This window comes from Anomaloglossus baeobatrachus, chromosome 2, assembly GCF_048569485.1.
Source record: "Anomaloglossus baeobatrachus isolate aAnoBae1 chromosome 2, aAnoBae1.hap1, whole genome shotgun sequence".
Classification (NCBI taxonomy): Eukaryota; Metazoa; Chordata; class Amphibia; order Anura; family Aromobatidae; genus Anomaloglossus; species Anomaloglossus baeobatrachus.
The window spans coordinates 566,355,455-566,374,261 of record NC_134354.1 but is presented as its reverse complement, the minus strand read 5'-3'; the positions used below and the strand labels follow the sequence as shown (position 1 = coordinate 566,374,261).

At 48.3% G+C, this 18,807-nt stretch overlaps 1 protein-coding gene across 2 annotated transcripts in view; it reads right to left on the bottom strand.

The window, feature by feature from the left end:
• STK24 (serine/threonine kinase 24) overlaps positions 1–7,582 on the bottom strand; it is a 92,404-nt gene extending 84,822 nt beyond the window's left edge. Inside the window, exon 1 of one of the 2 annotated variants that reach the window (XM_075336724.1) lies at positions 7,256–7,582. In XM_075336724.1, the coding sequence (XP_075192839.1) occupies positions 7,256–7,297 (42 nt within the window). In that variant the 5' untranslated portion in view covers positions 7,298–7,582. The remainder of the gene's footprint in view (positions 1–7,255) is intronic. The other variant, XM_075336725.1, reaches the window with a different exon arrangement.
• Between the last annotated feature and the right edge of the window lie 11,225 nt (positions 7,583–18,807).

Genomic DNA, 18,807 nt, shown 5'->3' with positions numbered 1-18,807 from the left:
CTATAGAAATGTGGCACGCCGAGATCCAGCACCGCAGCCGGAGAAGTCAGGAATGGAGAGAAATTGATAAATTAATTTAGTCTTAAAAAAAATAAATAAATAAATATTGAAAATATTTTCCCTAAAGGGGTTATCTGCTCTTTATAGCTACCACTGGTCTGCCATCATGTTTAAAGAATAAAAGAAGAATCCAGTGGTCTCAGTCGGACAGAAAGTAATAATGTTTTACCCATCCGTTTCCTGGCCCTGCCGCCAATCAGTGGCCTGGTGACTGGTGGTTGGGACGCCATGAGACCATAGGAATGCTGCTAATTGGAGGGCAGATTTGTAGGGCTTCTTCTATTACTTAATTAAGAGCAGAAAATTCATTTACAGTGGTACCTCGCTTAACGAGTAACCCAGTTAACGAGAATTTTGCTTAACAAGCAAAGCTTTCTATAAATTTGTAACTCTGTTTACGAGAAAGCTTTGCTGTACGAGCAAAATTCTCACCGCACACACTTCCGGTTCCGTACATCCACCGCTCTCTGACCCGCTCTTGCAGTCCACACAAACACACACAAGCACGCACACATACAGTATTATGCTCACCTTACCTTCCGTTCCATCGCCGGCCTCATAGTTCTTGTAGTTCGCCGGTACATCGCGACGAGGGAGGAATCCTCGCGGCGAACTACAAGACGCAGGAGGCCAGCGATGGAACGGAAGGTAAGGTGAGCATAATATGTGTACCTTCCGTTCCATCGCCGACCTCCTGGGTCTTGTAGTTTGCCGCTCCAGGATGTGTATCTGCAAGCATCGCAACGAGGCAGGAACTTCCCCTGTCAGCCGCTACTCAAAGGCAGCGCACTGACCAATCAGAGGCAAGCGGCTCCTGCCTTTGACGTCAGCGCTCTGGGTGCGGAAGTTCCTCCCTCGTCGTGATGGTTACCCGATACACAGCCCGTACCGGCAAACAGCAAGTTCCAGTAGGCCGGCAATGGAAGGGAAGGTAAGGTGATCATAATATGTGCGGGTACGTGCGTGCTTGTGTGAGAGTTTGTACGTGTGTGGAATGGCACAATGGGGGACCAGGATGGGACATTTAACAAGTTGGGGAACAAATTGTCTGCATTGCAATTATTTCCTATGGGAAATCTTGCTTTGCTGAACGAGTTAACAAGCACAGTCCCAGAACGGATTGTTCTCGTTAACCAAGGTTCCACTGTATCTACGTTTCTGAAAAGAGTAAGTGTTGTCTATGAAATATCATTAAGACTTAATTGCAATTTTCTGGGACTTCTACCTTTCCTTGGTGGTTCAAATGCGAGTTAGGCCTCCTTCACACATACGTATAAAACCATGTAAAGCCCAGTGCGCACAGTATTTGGTGATTTTTTTTACCTCAGTATTTATAAGTGAAAATCAGGAGTGGAGCAATCAGAGGAAACGTATGATAGAAACATGTCACCACTTCTGTATTTATCACCCACTCCTGGTTTAGGCTACAAATACTGAGGTAAAAAAACCCTCAACAAATACTTAACGTGTGTGTGACGCCCTGGGCAAGCCAGGGGTCACAGGTCATCACACCACCACACCCTACATCCCAGTTAGGAACACCAAAGCTACTAAAATCCTTGTTGCCTTCCTCCAGGGGCTGATGTTCACACCAGGGGGTGGGCCAGGCGGTTGGCTCTGTCCACCGAGGAGTACACAGCCCTGGAGGCGGGAAGAACCAGGCAGATAGAGTTTGGAGGAGGAAGTGGAAGGAGTGGAAGTCAGCTCAGGGAAGAGCTAGAGTGAGGAAGGAGAAAACAGCTAAGTGAAAGTGAAGTGGTAGTGGAGCAAAGAAGAAAAGGAACAAAAGGGAGCTTAGAAAGGCCTGAAGTGAGTCCAGCCAAGTGCAGGACAGGTCAGCAAGGTCAGCAACAGCGGTGATCGTCTGGAGGGGGACTGCTCGGAGGTTGCTGGAAGGACCGCAGTTGAGTAGTGGCCCGGCGGTCTGGAGCAGTATACGAAGGACAGTCAGCACCAGGGCAGGGGCCTCTCGGACCCCGGCAAGGCTAGGAGTCGCCATAATTTGCCGAATCCGTCAGTGAAGGGGACGTCGATCCCCCAACAACCAAGTCCCGATTGAAGACAACCGTCCAACCATTAGTGAGGAACACCGCCACCGCCAGGGCACCAGCTCCTCAGGGCCAGCGTCTGCGGGCAAAGTAGGGCTCCTCCGGCCCATATCCAAGCCGGGGAGCGGGTTACCGGTGGGAACCCATCGCTACCAACTTAGAAACATCAGGTGCAGGTCAGAGGGACATCACCGTTACCTACTGGGAGAGCAAGTGCAGCCGTCCGTGGGAACCGTCTTTCCAGCCGTGTGGTTTACCGTAAAACTGTGTCAACGTCTCAGGCTGAGTGAGTACCACAGTGCCGCAAGGCACGGCGCTGCCCCCGCGTCCCTGCGCCCACCAGGCCCTGCACCCTTCCACCCCATCACCGGGCCCCGGGATCACCAACCCCTACCCACGGAGGGGCAACACAACACCTGGCTGCTCCGCATCACCACTCCCGGGATCCCCATATTGAGCAGCGGTGGTGCTACAAATCACCACAACCGTGGGTGGCGTCACGGACAATCTCCCCAACAAAACCCCTTTCACTCACGGGCGAGGAGTGCCGCTCGAGAACCCCCGGGATCCGGCCCACCGCTCGAGCCACCACTGAGCAGCAGCAGCCGGACCCGAGCAGAGGGGTGAGCGCGGTGCCGGCACCCTCCTCCCCGCCCGCGACATGTGCACGTTGCCCTAAGTGTGGCACCGTCTGTTTTGATCATCCATGTTTACTCACCCAACCGCGTGTGTATGTTTTAACAATGTATGTCATCCATGTTTTTCCAGTGATGATATAAATAATTCAATACAAAGCTTCTCTTATAGTTACAATGTTATACACGTACAGCATGCGCACAGCACGTAGATCCCATTCGTGTGCTGTACAGTACATGTTTTTCACGGACCTATAAACTTATATAGGCCTTGTGTCATGTGTGCTGCCAGAAAAATTGGACATTTCTCTGGGTGGTTCACATAGACACACTTGTGGTTCACATAGACACACGGTCAGTGTGAAAACCTGGACATGTGAGCAACACCATTAGAATGAGTACATGTGGCATGTTAAAGTATCACACGTACCAGAAACACTGACATGTGAAGGGGGCCTTACAAACACAACTTCCGTTTTCAGCCATGCTAAAAGATGGACATCTGAACCAGTCAAAGACCAGGACCATGTCAAATAGTACCCCCATGAGCGTCAAGAGTCAGTGGTATAACTAGAAATTCCTGGGGGGGCCTCCAACAGAGCTCCCAAGTATTACAGTTTTTTCACAGAATTTGACTTCTTATATGGGTCAAAAGAAACCTATTGGCCCCTCTCTAGGTGTGAACATCCACTATAGCAACTAGTTACCTCCTGGTCAATTTCTCCAGATCTGTAGACACCTAACTGCAGGGAAACTTTTTATAAAATGAGTAAGACCCCCTGGTGCTTACCCTTGCTGCTCCACAACCAATGCTGGGACCAATATTTAAACCAGCATCTTGTTATGGGGTCAAGCAAGCCACACTATGCTATAGCTGATCTCTTTCAGGCGAACATGATGCATTGCAAGACAATCCTGAAGCCTGAAATGTCTGGACTCCTGTTTGCCAAGGGTTTATGGAACCCTGTGCATCAAATTATGGCCTCCTGGATCTTTAGTGGCAGTAGACAAACCCCAGGAGTCTGATCATGAATGAATCTAGAAATGTGTACCTGGCAACAAACTTTATGGGCTGTTTTACTATGACAGTCCATAAAAGTGACCTGGCTCCAAAAAAAAAAAAAACACAACAAAAAAGACGACTTGTCCCAAGCATCAGATTTGGCTCCGAAGGTCTACAGCATCTTGCACAATCCTAGTTTGAAGATTTAGAAACTTTTTAGGTATTTGCACATTATGTCTTTTCTCAGGAGGCTAAAAATGGCACTTTTTTAAGAGGAAGATGGCAAACTCTAGGGGTACGGAGTGTTATCTGAAGCGTCTTCTTTAGTCAATGCCGGAGTGATTTTTTTGACCATCCCATTTTCGGAGTATTTTTCCAGCATCTTTTGCTTTTGAGTTATTCCGATTTTCTTTTTAACTCCATTTAACAATGAGGAAACGGCTTGTGAAGCTACACAGACAAAACTCTCAGACATCTAGACGTCTTTTGAGCCTTTCCATTGACGTACGGTAAACTTTAAAGCAGAGTTCACCTGAAGAACGCTCTGATCACTTCTTTTAACCGGTTGGCATCTTTGGAAACCTGAAGCAGCTAAAGGATGCTGAAAAGCCTAATCATGTGGATTTGAGCATTTTGTTAGTGGGTTTTCAGGCAGTTTTCGGGGCGGACTGGCTCCAAACCTGCCTGAAAAGAAGTAAACATACTTTGTGATGAAAATATAACATTTTCAATGTGTCCTACAAAGTATCAAACTTCATCCCAACACCATCACTTGTACCCAAATCTGAGGTAATTAGACCATGCTCATCTACCGGCAGGTCCAGTATTACGTGGCGGCACAGCTGGTAAACAGTGCCACACCTGAAGGCAGGTCACAAGTGGATGTATAAATTATCTCCCTACTTGTCCTTCCACCCAACATCTAGTCCTGACTCACATCTCCCAAACATCGAAACCAGCTAATGTGCTGCAATCACCTGCTGACCTGGAGCCATGACCTGTCAGACTAGTTACATGAGTCACAGAGGCTTCTGCTTCATGAGGAACTTCCCCAGATAGAAGATGAGCAGCCTGTGGCCGGATACACAGGAAGAGACACTCCTCGTCACAGGCTGTGCCTAGCATGGCAGCAGAGGGGTTAACACCACAGACGAGTCGCCATCTCCTCACACACTGGACACGACGCCACATCTGGCGCTGAACAAGTCACATTGCGCAATGTTAGTAATGTCCCAGATGTTCAGCATGAGGAGGACAGGGGGGGGGGGATTTCACAAAACAGACCCCACGAGCGGGACAGGAGCATGGGAAAGTGGCCAGTGAGGCGGAGTGTTTACATGGGGTGAGCGTATATATACACATACACCGGTACATATACATATATATTGGGTCTGTACACACTACGACATGCAGGCACAGCACAAGTCTCAGGTCGCACAGTGGGGACATACAGTTGTGTAATACTTTAGTCATAAAAAAGTATATTTTACTAGGCCTAGAAAAAAAATACATGCAAAGAATACATATATGTCATAGAGAATGTAAGCCTGTCATGTCTGAGGTAGAGGGCATGTGACAGATAGTGCCCCCTTAGCAGAGGTGCCCACCGCCCATATATAATAGTGGCCAAAAATAGACCACCCCAACTATGATGAATGTTTATCGATTGAATGTGTACAAACATCTTCACGAAGAAAGGGTTAAATCAGGGCCATAATGGAATATAAAAGTATATAATGTATAATGAGCCCTCTGTATTCACTCAGGATGTTCCCCCACCACTCACTATGGAGTGACTGAACTAATGCTACCACTCACTTAGGTAACTAACTCGGCTGAGATACACCCCATAAAGTATCTCAGGAAGTATCGCAGCCTGGAGTGAGTGACCTCCTCTAATGTTACACTGCACTTAAGTAACTCTAGAACTCAGCTTAGATACACCCTACAGTTCAGTATGGCAGCCTTGAGTTAGTGAGCTCCTCTGTTACCCCACACTTAAGTAACTAACTCAGCTGAGATACACCCTATAAAGTATCACAGCCTAGAGTGACTGACCTCCTCCTGTCTTACACTGCACTTAGGTAACTCTATAGAGCAGTACCGCAGCCTGGAGTGAGTGACCTCCTCTAATGTTACACTGCACTTAAGTAACTCTAGAACTCGGCTTAGATACACCCTACAGTTCAGTATGGCAGCCTTGAGTTAGTGAGCTCCTCTGTTACCCCACACTTAAGTAACTAACTCAGCTGAGATACACCCTATAAAGTATCACAGCCTAGAGTGACTGACCTCCTCCTGTCTTACACTGCACTTAGGTAACTCTATAGAGCAGTACCGCAGCCTGGAGTGAGTGACCTCCTCTAATATTACACTGCACTTAGGTAACTCTAGAACTCGGCTTAGATACACCCTATAGAGCAGTACCACAGCTTGGAATGAGTGACCTCTAGGTTTACATCACACTTAGATAACTCTAGAACTGGGCTGAGATACACCCTATAAAGTATCGCTGCCTGGAGTGTGAACTTCTAATGTTACCCCACACATAGGTAAGTCTAGAACTCAGCTGAGGTACACCGTATAAAAGTATCGCAGCCAGGAGTGACTGACCTCTAGGCTTACACTGCCATTAGATAACTCTAGACGTCAGCTGAGCTACACACTATAAAGTATCACAGCCTGGAGTGAGTGACCTCCTCTAATGTTACACTGCACTTAGGTAACTCTAGGACTCGGCTTAGATACACCCTATAGAGCAGTACCACAGCCTGGAGTGATTGACCTCCTCTAGGTTTACACCACACTTAGATAACTCTAGAACTCGGCTGAGATACACCCTATAAATTATCGCTGCCTGGAGTGAGTGAACTCCTAATGTTACCCCACAAATAGGTAAGTCTAGAACTCAGCTGAGATACACCCTATAAAAGTATCGCAGCCATGAGTGATTGACCTCTAGGCTTACACTGCCATTAGATAACTCTAGACGTCAGCTGAGCTACACCCTATAAGTATCGCAGCCTGGAGTGAGTGACCTCCTCTAATGTTACACTGCACTTGGGCAACTCTAGAACTCGGCTTAGATACACCCTATAAAGTACCGCAGCCTGGAGTGAGTGACCTCCTCTAGGTTTACACCACACTTAGATAACTCTAGAACTCAGCTTAGATACACCCTATAGAGCAGTACCGCAGCCTGGAGTGAGTGACCTCCTATAGGTTTACACCACACTTAGATAACTCTAGAACTCGGCTTAGATACACCCTATAGAGCAGTACCGCAGCCTGGAGTGAGTGACCTCCTATAGGTTTACACCACACTTAGCTAACTCTAGAACTCGGCTGAGATACACCCTATAAAGTACCGCAGCCTGGAGTGAGTGAGGTTCTCTGTTACCCCACACTTGGGTAACTAACTCGGCTGAGATACACCCTATGGAGAAGTATCGCAGCCCGGAGTGCCTTGCAGCCATAGGTCCGCCCACCAGCAGAGCCCCGGATCTTACCTGCACCCCCGGCAGGCCGGGCTGCCCCGGGGACTGGGTCATGCTGCCGTAGCCGGGATCCCGCCGCACCGCGCCGGCCCTGAGCTGCACTCACAGGCGAGGGTCCCTGCTCCACGCCCGGCGCCCCTCTCCGTGCCAGTCCGGGCGCCGCAGGGATTGCAGGGGGCAGAGAGTTTGGCAGCAGGAAGAGATTTGCTTTATTATTGTGCCTATGATGATGATTTCCGGCTGCGGAGAGGACATGTATGACAGCTAGTGCCGGCCACTGCTCGCTGTCATCCTGCGCTGGTGATGCTGCTCGATCACACAAAACTAGACCAGGAAACAAGAAAAGAGAAAAAAGAAACCTTCCCAGCCCCTCCCCTCCTCCTCCGGCCTCTTCCCCTCTCATAGCTCCTCCTGGTAACTGCCTGCAGCTCCTGGCCCTGCCGTGCTGAGTCCGGGGGTACATGGGGGGCATAGACCCTTATACTACGAGCTCACTGCTCCATAGACTTTCATCAACTTCAGCTAGTGCACAGCACAAACACTGCAGACACTGGGGCTTCTCAGCAGTCTCTGATATACAGTCTGCAGCATGACACAGTATATCAGCAAAGTGAGTACACCCCTGACATTTCTGTAAATATTTTATTATATATTTCATGGAACAACACTGAAGATATGACGCATGGATACAATGTAAAGTAGTCACTACAGCTTGTAGAACAGTGTAAATTTGGTGTGCCCTCTAAATAACTCAACACACAGCCATTAATGTCAAAACTGCTGGCAACATAAATGAGTACACCCCCCTAAGGGTATGTGCGCACGTTGCTTTTTACCTGCTTTTTTGCTGCTTTTTCTTCTGCGCTGTTTAATGCCAAAATGGATGTGTTCTTCTATTCAAGCAAAGTCTATGGGAATTTGGGTTTCTTGTTCACACTATGTTGTTCAAAATGCTGCCTTTTTGTGGCAGAACTTTGGTCAAAAACTCAGCTTTGCAGTGCAAAACCCAAATGGCAAAAACAATTGACATGTTGCTTCTTTGAAAAGCTGAGTTTTTGACCAAAGTTCTGCCACAAAAAGGCAGCATTTTGAACAACATAGTGTGAACAAGAAACCCAAATTCCCATAGACTTTGCTTGAATAGAAGAACACATCCATTTTGGCATTAAACAGCGCAGAAGAAAAAGCAGCAAAAAAGCAGGTAAAAAGCAGGTAAAAAGCAACGTGCGCACATACCCTAAATGAAATTGGCCAAATTGTGCCCAGTGTCAATATTTTGTGTGGCCACCATTATTTTCAGGCACTGGCTTAACTCTCTTGGGCATGGAGTTCACTAGAGCTTCACAGGAGCCGCTGGAATCCTCTTCCCTCCTCCATGATGACATCACGAAGCTGGTGGATGTTAGAGACCTTGTGCACCACTACTTTCCGTTTGAGGATGCCCCACAGATGCTCAATAGGGTTTAGGTCTGGAGACATGCTTGGCCAGTCCAGCACCCTTACCCTCAGATTTTAGCATGGCAGTGGTCATCTTGAAGGTGTGTTTGGGGTCATCATCATTGTGGAATATGAAGGGAGGTGATATGCTATGCTTCAGTATGTCACAGTACTTGTTGGCATTCATGGTTCCCTCAATGAATTGTAGCTCCCCCAGCCAGCAGTGCTCACGCAGCCCCAAATCATGACGCTCCCACCACCTTGCTTGACTGTAGGCAGGACACACTTGTCTTTGTACTCCTCACCTGGTTGCCGCCACACACGCAACACAACATCTGAACAAAATAAATTTAATTTGGTCTCATCAGACCACAGGCAATGGTTCCAGTAATCCATGTCCTTAACCCACAGTGTGCTGAAGACAAGCAGACCCTCTTGTGCATTATCTTTAGAGGACGATTCCTTCTGGGACAACAGCCATGTAGACCATTTTTATGCAGTGTGCAGCGTATGGTCGGAGCACTGACAGGCTGATCCCCATCCTGTTAATCTCTGCAGTAATGCTCATGCGTCTATTTTGAAAAGACAACCCCTGGCTATAATGCTGAGCACTTGCATTCAAGCTCTTTGGTCGACCATGGCAAGACCTGTTCTGAGTGAATATGTCTTGTTAAACTGCTGTATGGTCTTGGCCACCATGCTGCACCTCAGTTTCAGTGTGTTGCCAATCTTCTTATAGCCTAGGCCATCTTCAAGTAGAGCAACAATTTTTTTTTCCAGATCCTCAGAGAATTCTTTGCCATGTGGAACTTCCAGTGACCAGTATGAGAGAGTCACACCTAAGATCTTGTAAAACTGAGTCACATGAAAGTTCTGTCCAGTTAAAGAACATAAATTGGGCAATGGTGGCATAAAAGTGTAAGGGGGTGTAAGGCTATGTGCGCACGTTGCGTAAATTCATGCAGTTACGCTGCGCTTTGCAGCGCAGCGTAACTGCATGCGTCCTGCGTCCCCTGCACAGTCTATGGAGATTGTGCAGGGGACGTGCGCACGTGGCGTCTCAGAGCGCAGCGCTTCGGCTACTGCCGAAGCGCTGCGCAAAAAGAAGTGACATGTCACTTCTTTCCTGCGCTTTGCCGGCAGCTCCTGCTCTGTCTATGGCAGGAGCTGCAGGCAGAGCGCATGGAATCGGCGCTCACTACGGACATTTCTGCAGCGATCTAAAGCGCACGTGTGATCTTCAGATCGCTGCAGAAATTTCTGCAGGCTAGTACGCAACGTGCGCACATAGCCTAAGGCTCGGCCGCCCCACACCTGCGTGTCTACTGTGCATAAAATGTATGTCTAAAGTTTATGTTATGGTGTAATGTGTTTAAACGGCCACTAGGTGGCCCATGTGTAAGCTGCTTCCCTGGTACTCCCGGACTAGAGGGAGTTAGTGAAGGGGAGGGGCTTAGTTTGGAAAACGGCTGTTAAAACGTTAATGTGAGGAGAGTCCCTGAGGAAGAGGAACAGACTGCGTCTGTGAGAGACGTGGTGGTGGAAAATCCCAATAACTCTAATTTGGCCTGGGTGGTGGCCATTCCCTGGCGGAGACCTAACAAATCCTCTCAGTCAGCGAAAGATCAGTAGGCCCTTGAGAGAGGAGTAGGTCTTGACGAACCAGAAAGACGGTTTATTCTGCTGTGGATAGTGAAGCTACCACCACACCTCGCCGCCCATCTAAACTTTTCCGTAGTCTGCAGAATGGACTTCCGTGTCCTGGCCCTGCTCTCAGGGCAAAGATTAAGTGGTGTGTCACCACCCGACTGCGGCTGAAGAAATTCAATATGGCCACTGCAGTGCGGACGAAGATGGCAGCTGCAGCGTGGAAGAAGACTATGCAGCCACTAGGGGAGTGGCTGAAGAGGAGAGCCCGCCCGTCGCTGGAGGAGTGCGGTAGATGTAGGCTGAAGAGAAGTGGGCACTGCGGCTGGGAGAGGCACCACCCCTGAAGGCGCGGCTGATCAGAGGTCCTCTTCTGGGAGACAGGAAGCCGACGCCAGTGTGGGAGAAGACGGTGAAGGAGATGGAGCAGGAGAACAGTGCAAGTGAGCAGAAGCAGTGACTTTGCGACCGGGCCTGGATCCAGGAGGTCCATGCAGCCGCGGCCCGGCCTGACCGAGATATGGAGACGCCAGGCCGGAGCAGCGGAGCCGGTGCAGCCTGGTCCGGCAGCCACCGTAACCCCTATAGCAGCTGAGCTGGCAGCGGCCAAGGAACGTGGGGAGAGCAGGAGCCCTGCAGACAATAGACCGGGGCACCGGTGAGTGATGCCCCGATGGGGCTCCTGGGTGTGGGAGGTAAAGAAACAATTGGGGAGTTGGAGATAGTTTGCCAGACGGAGGAGGAGGCCTGGAATGCCAGCCTGGATCTCAGCTTGCCCCCAGGGACCCCAGAAGAGGAAGTAGTGAAAACAGAGGGCTCCATGATCAAGCATCTGGTCATGTATGTAAAAGAGACACCCCCGCCACCGACCCCCAGCGAGCCCTGTGGGTAGCCAGGGAAAGAAGAAGGAGCGCTGGGTCAGGTGACGACTAGCCCAGTTGGGGGCCGGTGCTGTGGCCGATCGAGTAACCTATGGCCACATCCACCACCTCGATTTTGAAAAGGGGTATGGCTTCATCTGTGAAGAGGGGAATGGGGACAAGGTGTACATCAACTAGGGGTCGGTCCAGGAGGGTCCGGCCCTGACCTGGGGAGACCAGGTCCGCTTCATAAAAGAAGATGGCCCCCGAGGGTAGTTTGTGGTCGCGGTGGTATGTGCCCGGCCAGGAGACAGCGTCACCCCTAGGGAAGGCAGCGGGCAATTTCAATGGCCGGTCCTGTACCCCAGAGCGCCCCAGGCCATCCCTGCAGAAGACCAACGGCCCCCTACTTCACCCTCTGCCGTGAGAGTGGAGCCCCGAGATCGCTCCACTGTAGTTGGGGTCCACCTTAATGAAGGAAAGGGAACAACCACCTGAACCGGCCTCCTTGTTGCCCTGAAGAGAAGGGACTGTTCCGTGTCCCATAATTGAGGTTGGGCCAGGCAAGCGACCGAAGTGTTGTTTTGTTTTTGGGCCAGATGCGGCCAAAGTTATTGTTTCCCTCTTCCAAGTTCTGCGCATGTTGCGCTCCCCCCCCTCTGCTGGATTATGGGGACCATGTCTTGAAAAATCGGTGGACTGTTGTCCAGCGACCACTGGAACTATGACTGTGCCCTCCGCGCAGTACTGGGCTAATGAGAGGACTGCTAAGGAAAAAGGAGGGAGAGGGAGAACGTGGAAGACTGAAGGGCTATTCGTTCCTTGTTTCTATGGATTGTGGACTTGTGGACCCGCTCGGTCTTGTTCAGGAGAAAAATTACCCCATTTCGGTTGCAGTTGATTTCTCCATATTGCGATTCTCATGTTTACATTTTTGCAAAAACTGTGCCCGGGAGAAGTGGACTCAATATGACCTGAGCATCCTGCGTTCGTTTTACTGTGTTTTTGCTCATGTAAATGGACTCTCGGATGCGAGCCTCGAAGGACTCGGGCCCTTACAGCTGAACTGTTAAGAAAAACGTTTTACAAGTGTTTAATGCATGTTTTATTGCAGGTGTTTTAAGGGAAATGTGTCTTGCATGTTTTTTGCATTTTGGTATTTTACTGATCCAGAGCACACTTGGCCGGGAGGCCAAGATTAAAGGAGGGAGGAGTGTAAGGGGGTGTAAGGCTCGGCCGCCCCACACCTGCGTATCTACTGTGTATAAAATGTAATGTCTAAAGTTTACCGTATGGTGTAATGTGTTTAGACGGCCACTAGGTGGCCACAATGTGTAAGCTGCTTCCCTGGTACTCCCTAGTTAGTGAAGGGGAGGGGCTTAGTTTGAAAAAAAGCAGTTAAGAAGTCAGTGTGAGGAGAGTCCCTGAGGGAGAGGAACAAACCGCGTCTGTGAGAGACGTGGTTGAGGAAAATCCCAATAACTCTAATTTGCCGTGACCTTGTGGGTCGAATCTGGGTGCCAGACACGAAGTGCGGCCTGGGTGGTGGCCAATCCCTGGTGGAGACCTAACGAATCCTCTCAGTCAGCGAAAGGTCAGTGGGCCCATGAGAGAGTAGTAGGTCCTGACTGACCAGAAAGACGGTTTATTCTGCCGTGGATAGTGAAGCTGAAGGAGCGGAAGAGGAGCTTAGGGACCCCAACGGGAGCCCAAGTAAACAGATGTTTTTGTTACAAGTAAACAGATGTTTTTGTTCAGAAAAAAACTGTGTCAGTGTGTGATGTTTGAGGGTACTGGGACTTGCTGTAACCGGCAGCTGGGAAGCGGTCCTGAAGATGGAACAAGCCCTGGCCTTCGACCTGCAAGTAAGTGCCCCACACCACAAGTCTCAGCAACCCTTCCCCTATACTAGAGGGGCGGACACGGTGCAGAGAACTGTCCCAGAGCTGCACTGCAGCAAACCGGCAGCATCTGTCATGACTACCACCGCACCCCGCCGCCCATCTAAGAAAAGTGTGCCAACAATGTCAAATCACCTGACGGGATACAGCTATAATGGCCGCGGTGGTAGAAATGCCGTGCACCACTTTTTCTGCTGTGTGCACTCATTTTATTTTGTGTGTGAAAGCATCGCTCTGAGCCACAGAAGCAATCTGTGTGCATGAGCTTCATATCGCCTTAAGCGGGCTTTACACGTTACGAGATCGCTACAGCGATCTTGTTGGGGTCACGGATTTTGTGAAGCACATCCGGCCGCTGTAGCGATGCCGTTGCGTGTGACACCTATGAGCGATTTTGCATCGTCGCAAAAACGCGCAAAATCGCTCATCGGTGACATAGGGGTCCATTCTCAAATATCGTTACTGCAGCAGTAACGAAGTTGTTCCTCGTTCCTGCGGCAGCACACATCGCTCCATGTGACACCGCAGGAACGAGGGACCTCACCTTACCTGCCTCCCGGCCACAATGCGGAAGGAAGGAGGTGGGCGGGATGTTCGTCCCGCTCATCTCCGCCCCTCCGCTTCTATTGGGCAGCAGTTCAGTGACGCTGCTGTGACGTTGCTGTGACGCTGAACGAACCGCCCCCTTAGAAAGGAGGCGGTTCGCCGGTCACAGCGACGTCACAGGGAAGGTAAGTCCGTGTGACGGGTCCGGGTGATGTTGTGCGACACGGGCAGAGATTTGCCCGTGTCGCGCAACTGATGGGGGCGGGTACGCACACTGGCGATATCGGTACCGATATCGCAGCGTGTAAAGCGGTCTTAAAGGAACTTCTAAAAACAAGAAAAAGTGTAAAAAAAAATGAAAAACTAAAAATCACCCTTTTGAAAATAAAATGATAATAATGATAATAATAATAATTAATAATTAATGAAAATACACATTTGTTGTCGCCGCTTTCAGAAATATCCGATCTATCAAAATATAAAATAAATTAATCTTACAGGCGATAAGCTGCTAGTGAGTAATAGGCTAGTACTTCTGGTTTAGGCCAGAGTCACACTTGTGAGTACCTGGCTTGTAACTCTAGCGAGTATCGCATAGTATCACCCAGCATGGCCTGACACTCTCCGGACAGGAGCATTTCAGCTGCATAGAGATACATGCACCTGACCCACTCCTGTCCGGAGAGTGTGCGGTCATGCCGGGTGATGCGATGCGAGACTCACGTGAGATACGCGTGAGGCACACGCAAGTGTGACTCCGGCCTTAGGGATTTGCTTTGCTAACTTGCAGCCATTAAAAGTTGGCTAGAACAAAATCTACATGTACGAGTTTCGAGCTCCAAGTTTTCGATTTTTTTTCTAAGGCTTTTAACTGACCAGTAGAAGTATGGCAATCACCCCACATTTCAAACTTTGGGGCACCACTAGTTTTACTAGCAGATTGACTCTATATCCCCATATCTGAAGGTTAATAGTGTTTTTTCACTTAACAGTTCCCTTTAATGTGGTGTAAATGTGCCGCCCCGGCGCAGACTGGGGTGCTCGGATCCGGGATGGTCGTGGCTCGAGGGGTCCGGACCCGGGCTCGGCACTCACTCCGATCCTTGAAAGGGGATTATTTACAGGGGAGAAGTTCATGACGCCACCTGCGGGTCGCGATAATGGGAGCACCACCGCTGCTGGAAGGAGTACCGGGGCAGATGGTGTGGAGCAGCAAGGTGTCAGTCCCTCAGCAGGTAGGGAAAGCCCTGGCCTCTGGGGCTTTGGTGGGATATTTGGGAGCGCAGGGTGCAGGGAAACCAGGGTACTCACTGTGGGTAGTCATGGTGCAGGATGAGGATTATAAAGCAGACACTCACACTGAGGATAAACCAAAGACTCTGTGCACCACGGTCTCTACCGGGGAACCCGTCCAGGTGTCACTGGGTAATCCGGAGACGCCTCCATGCACAAGTTGGTTTTCTGTGTGGCCCCTTGGCATGAAGCTGTTGGGACCCCGTTCACTATATTTGTAGTGTAGCTATGCTCTTGGGATTTTAGTGCGCCGCGTTACTGGAAAGCCCTATCCCCTGCGGTGTGCTGTCGCCTTCAATCTCTGAGCTCCTAGGGAAGTTCATAAAGAGACTCTCCCTCCCAGGTTAATTATCAGGACGGATGAACCTGCTCCTGACCTAGGGTCCTGTACCCCGTCGTCCTCGGTACCGGTCAGTTCTTTTGGGTTTCTGATGCTGACAGTCCTCCTAGACTATGTCTGTTGCACCTTTCCAATGTCACTGCCTCTGGTCCCGGACCACCGTCTGCGACCCAACCTTGGTCTAGCTCCCCGGGAGCTACTACTCCAGCTCCTCACTCTTTGAGGGCTCTCACTCAATTCCTGACTCACCTGAACTGCCTGGAATTTTCGTCCCACCAGCCTACCTGACCCCTAGCTGGGTGGCCTTATTCCACTTATCCAACCCACTAGTGTGTCTGACAGGTCATGATGTGAGGTGTGATTGGGATTTGTGCTGATGTCAGTGACACCGGTTTCTTAAGAACCTGAAACTAGGGAGGGTAGATCCTTCACCCTTGGTAAGGGTTGCAGTACCCTGTGGCACCCTGATATACTCAGGGGCACCAGATAAACATTTTGATGAATCGGACAAAAGTCTTTCCAGAGTGAAAATACTCATAGCACCTCTAAACCAACCAGAAAACTAGCAACTAAAGTCCTTCAATTTCTAGCCAAATATGAATATAGGGATACATAGAGCCATATAACCAAAACTCTACCTGCTGAAAAAGAAAACTCAAAAAAGCAAGTAAACAACAGCAGAAGTCCACACATCTCTATTCAATATTCCAATTATTTGACCCACCAATGGTGTTTGTCATGCATTTCTACTACTACCATATCATATCATGGAGCCCAGTAAATTTTTCTGTTTCACAAAAGATAACCATAGCTACTGGTTTGACAAATGTAACTGTCACCCTTTCCTTTTTACAGTAAAATTTTACATGATTCACTTTGTAATGTCCAAAAAGCAATGTAAATAAATAAAATCCTTCCTGACGTCATATGTAGCATACAGAATAAATCCCTGTACTAATGACCCATCTCCACTAGTAGCTTATAATATTACATTCTAGGAAGGCATTCAGGCCCTGTTTGAACGCTTACTGAATTCACCAAGACAACTCCCTCTGGCAGAGAGCGCCATGATCTCACTGCTCATAGAGTGAATAATCCTTTATGTTAGTGTCAAAACCTTCTTTCCTATGGCAAATGGTGAGACAAATACTAATGACTTTTCTAGAAAAGGTGTTTTCATTGTACAAAATTAGGTCAACAATAAAATAAAAACTTCATATAAATTTGGTGTCTCTGCAGTCCTGTAACCCTTTATGGACACAGCGATTTTTCATTTTTTTGAGCTTTCATTTTTTTTTTGTATGTTCTCCCCGTCTTTGCATGGGTTTCCTCTAGGTACTCTAGTTTCCTCCTATGCTCTATAGACATACTGATAGAGAATTTAGATTATGAGCCTCAATGGGGACAGTGATGATGACATATGTATAGCGCTGTGGATTAATACCAATATATACCATTTCTTTCGTACTATAAGATGCACCTTTTTCCCAAATTTGGAAGGAAAGTGGGTGGTGCATCTTATAGTCCTCGCTGTGGGGGCGGGTCAGTGGAGTGGGTCACAGGAGGCAGGAGCAGGGTTACCTCTACAGGAAGCCGGCGGCTAGGGCGAACACGTGTGTCCACTTTTATAGAAAATGACTATTCACTACTCTCCACGCCCATAATCTCGCCCATCTCTCAGTAATGAAGCTGGTGCCAAGAGGTGGGCAGGATTATGGGCGTAGGGAACAGTGATTATTCATTTTTTAATTAGCCAGCACCTGACATTGGCATGTGACTGGGGGCACAGGGCAGTGACCTCATGTGCTGCCCATTGCTTACACGTCAAAGGCAGTTGCCGGCATAAAAAAAAATAAAATGTTTTTTTGTGTGTTAAAAAAGCAACATAAAAAAGGCATATATACCAGGATGAGCCCATGATGAGAGTCATATATTTAAGAATGGGGAACATATATACCAGGATGAGGGAAATATATACCAGGATGGAGATCATATATACCAGGATGGGGTACATATACCATGATGGACATAGTATGGTGATCATATACACCACAATGGGGGACATATACAGTTAGGTCCAGAAATATTTGGACAGTGACACACGTTTTGTTATTTTAGCTGTTTACAAAAACATGTTCAGAAATACAATTATATATATAATATGGGCTGAAAGTGCACACTCCCAGCTGCAATATGAGAGTTTTCACATCCAAATCGGAGAAAGGGTTTAGGAATCATAGCTCTGTAATGCATAGCCTCCTCTTTTTCAAGGGACCAAAAGTAATTGGACAAGGGACTCTAAGGGCTGCAATTAACTCTGAAGGCGTCTCCCTCGTTAACCTGTAATCAATGAAGTAGTTAAAAGGTCTGGGGTTGATTACAGGTGTGTGGTTTTGCATTTGGAAGCTGTTGCTGTGACCAGACAACATGCGGTCTAAGGAACTCTCAATTGAGGTGAAGCAGAACATCCTGAGGCTGAAAAAAAAGAAAAAATCCATCAGAGAGATAGCAGACATGCTTGGAGTAGCAAAATCAACAGTCGGGTACATTCTGAGAAAAAAGGAATTAACTGGTGAGCTTGGGAACTCAAAAAGGCCTGGGAGACCACGGATGACAACAGTGGTGGATGATCGCCGCATACTTTCTTTGGTGAAGAAGAACCCGTTCACAACATCAACTGAAGTCCAGAACACTCTCAGTGAAGTAGGTGTATCTGTCTCTAAGTCAACAGTAAAGAGAAGACTCCATGAAAGTAAATACAAAGGGTTCACATCTAGATGCAAACCATTCATCAATTCCAAAAATAGACAGGCCAGAGTTAAATTTGCTGAAAAACACTTCATGAAGCCAGCTCAGTTCTGGAAAAGTATTCTATGGACAGATGAGACAAAGATCAACCTGTACCAGAATGATGGGAAGAAAAAAGTTTGGAGAAGAAAGGGAACGGCACATGATTCAAGGCACACCACATCCTCTGTAAAACATGGTGGAGGCAACGTGATGGCATGGGCATGCATGGCTTTCAATGGCACTGGGTCACTTGTGTTTATTGATGACATAACAGCAGACAAGAGTAGCCGGATGAATTCTGAAGTGTACCGGGATATACTTTCAGCCCAGATTCAGCCAAATGCCGCAAAGTTGATCGGACGGCGCTTCATAGTACAGATGGACAATGACCCCAAGCATACAGCCAAAGCTACCCAGGAGTTCATGAGTGCAAAAAAGTGGAACATTCTGCAATGGCCAAGTCAATCACCAGATCTTAACCCAATTGAGCATGCATTTCACTTGCTCAAATCCAGACTTAAGACGGAAAGACCAACAAACAAGCAAGACCTGAAGGCTGCGGCTGTAAAGGCCTGGCAAAGCATTAAGGAGGAAACCCAGCGTTTGGTGATGTCCATGGGTTCCAGACTTAAGGCAGTGATTGCCTCCAAAGGATTCGCAACAAAATATTGAAAATAAAAATATTTTGTTTGGGTTTGGTTTATTTATCCAATTACTTTTGACCTCCTAAAATGTGGAGTGTTTGTAAAG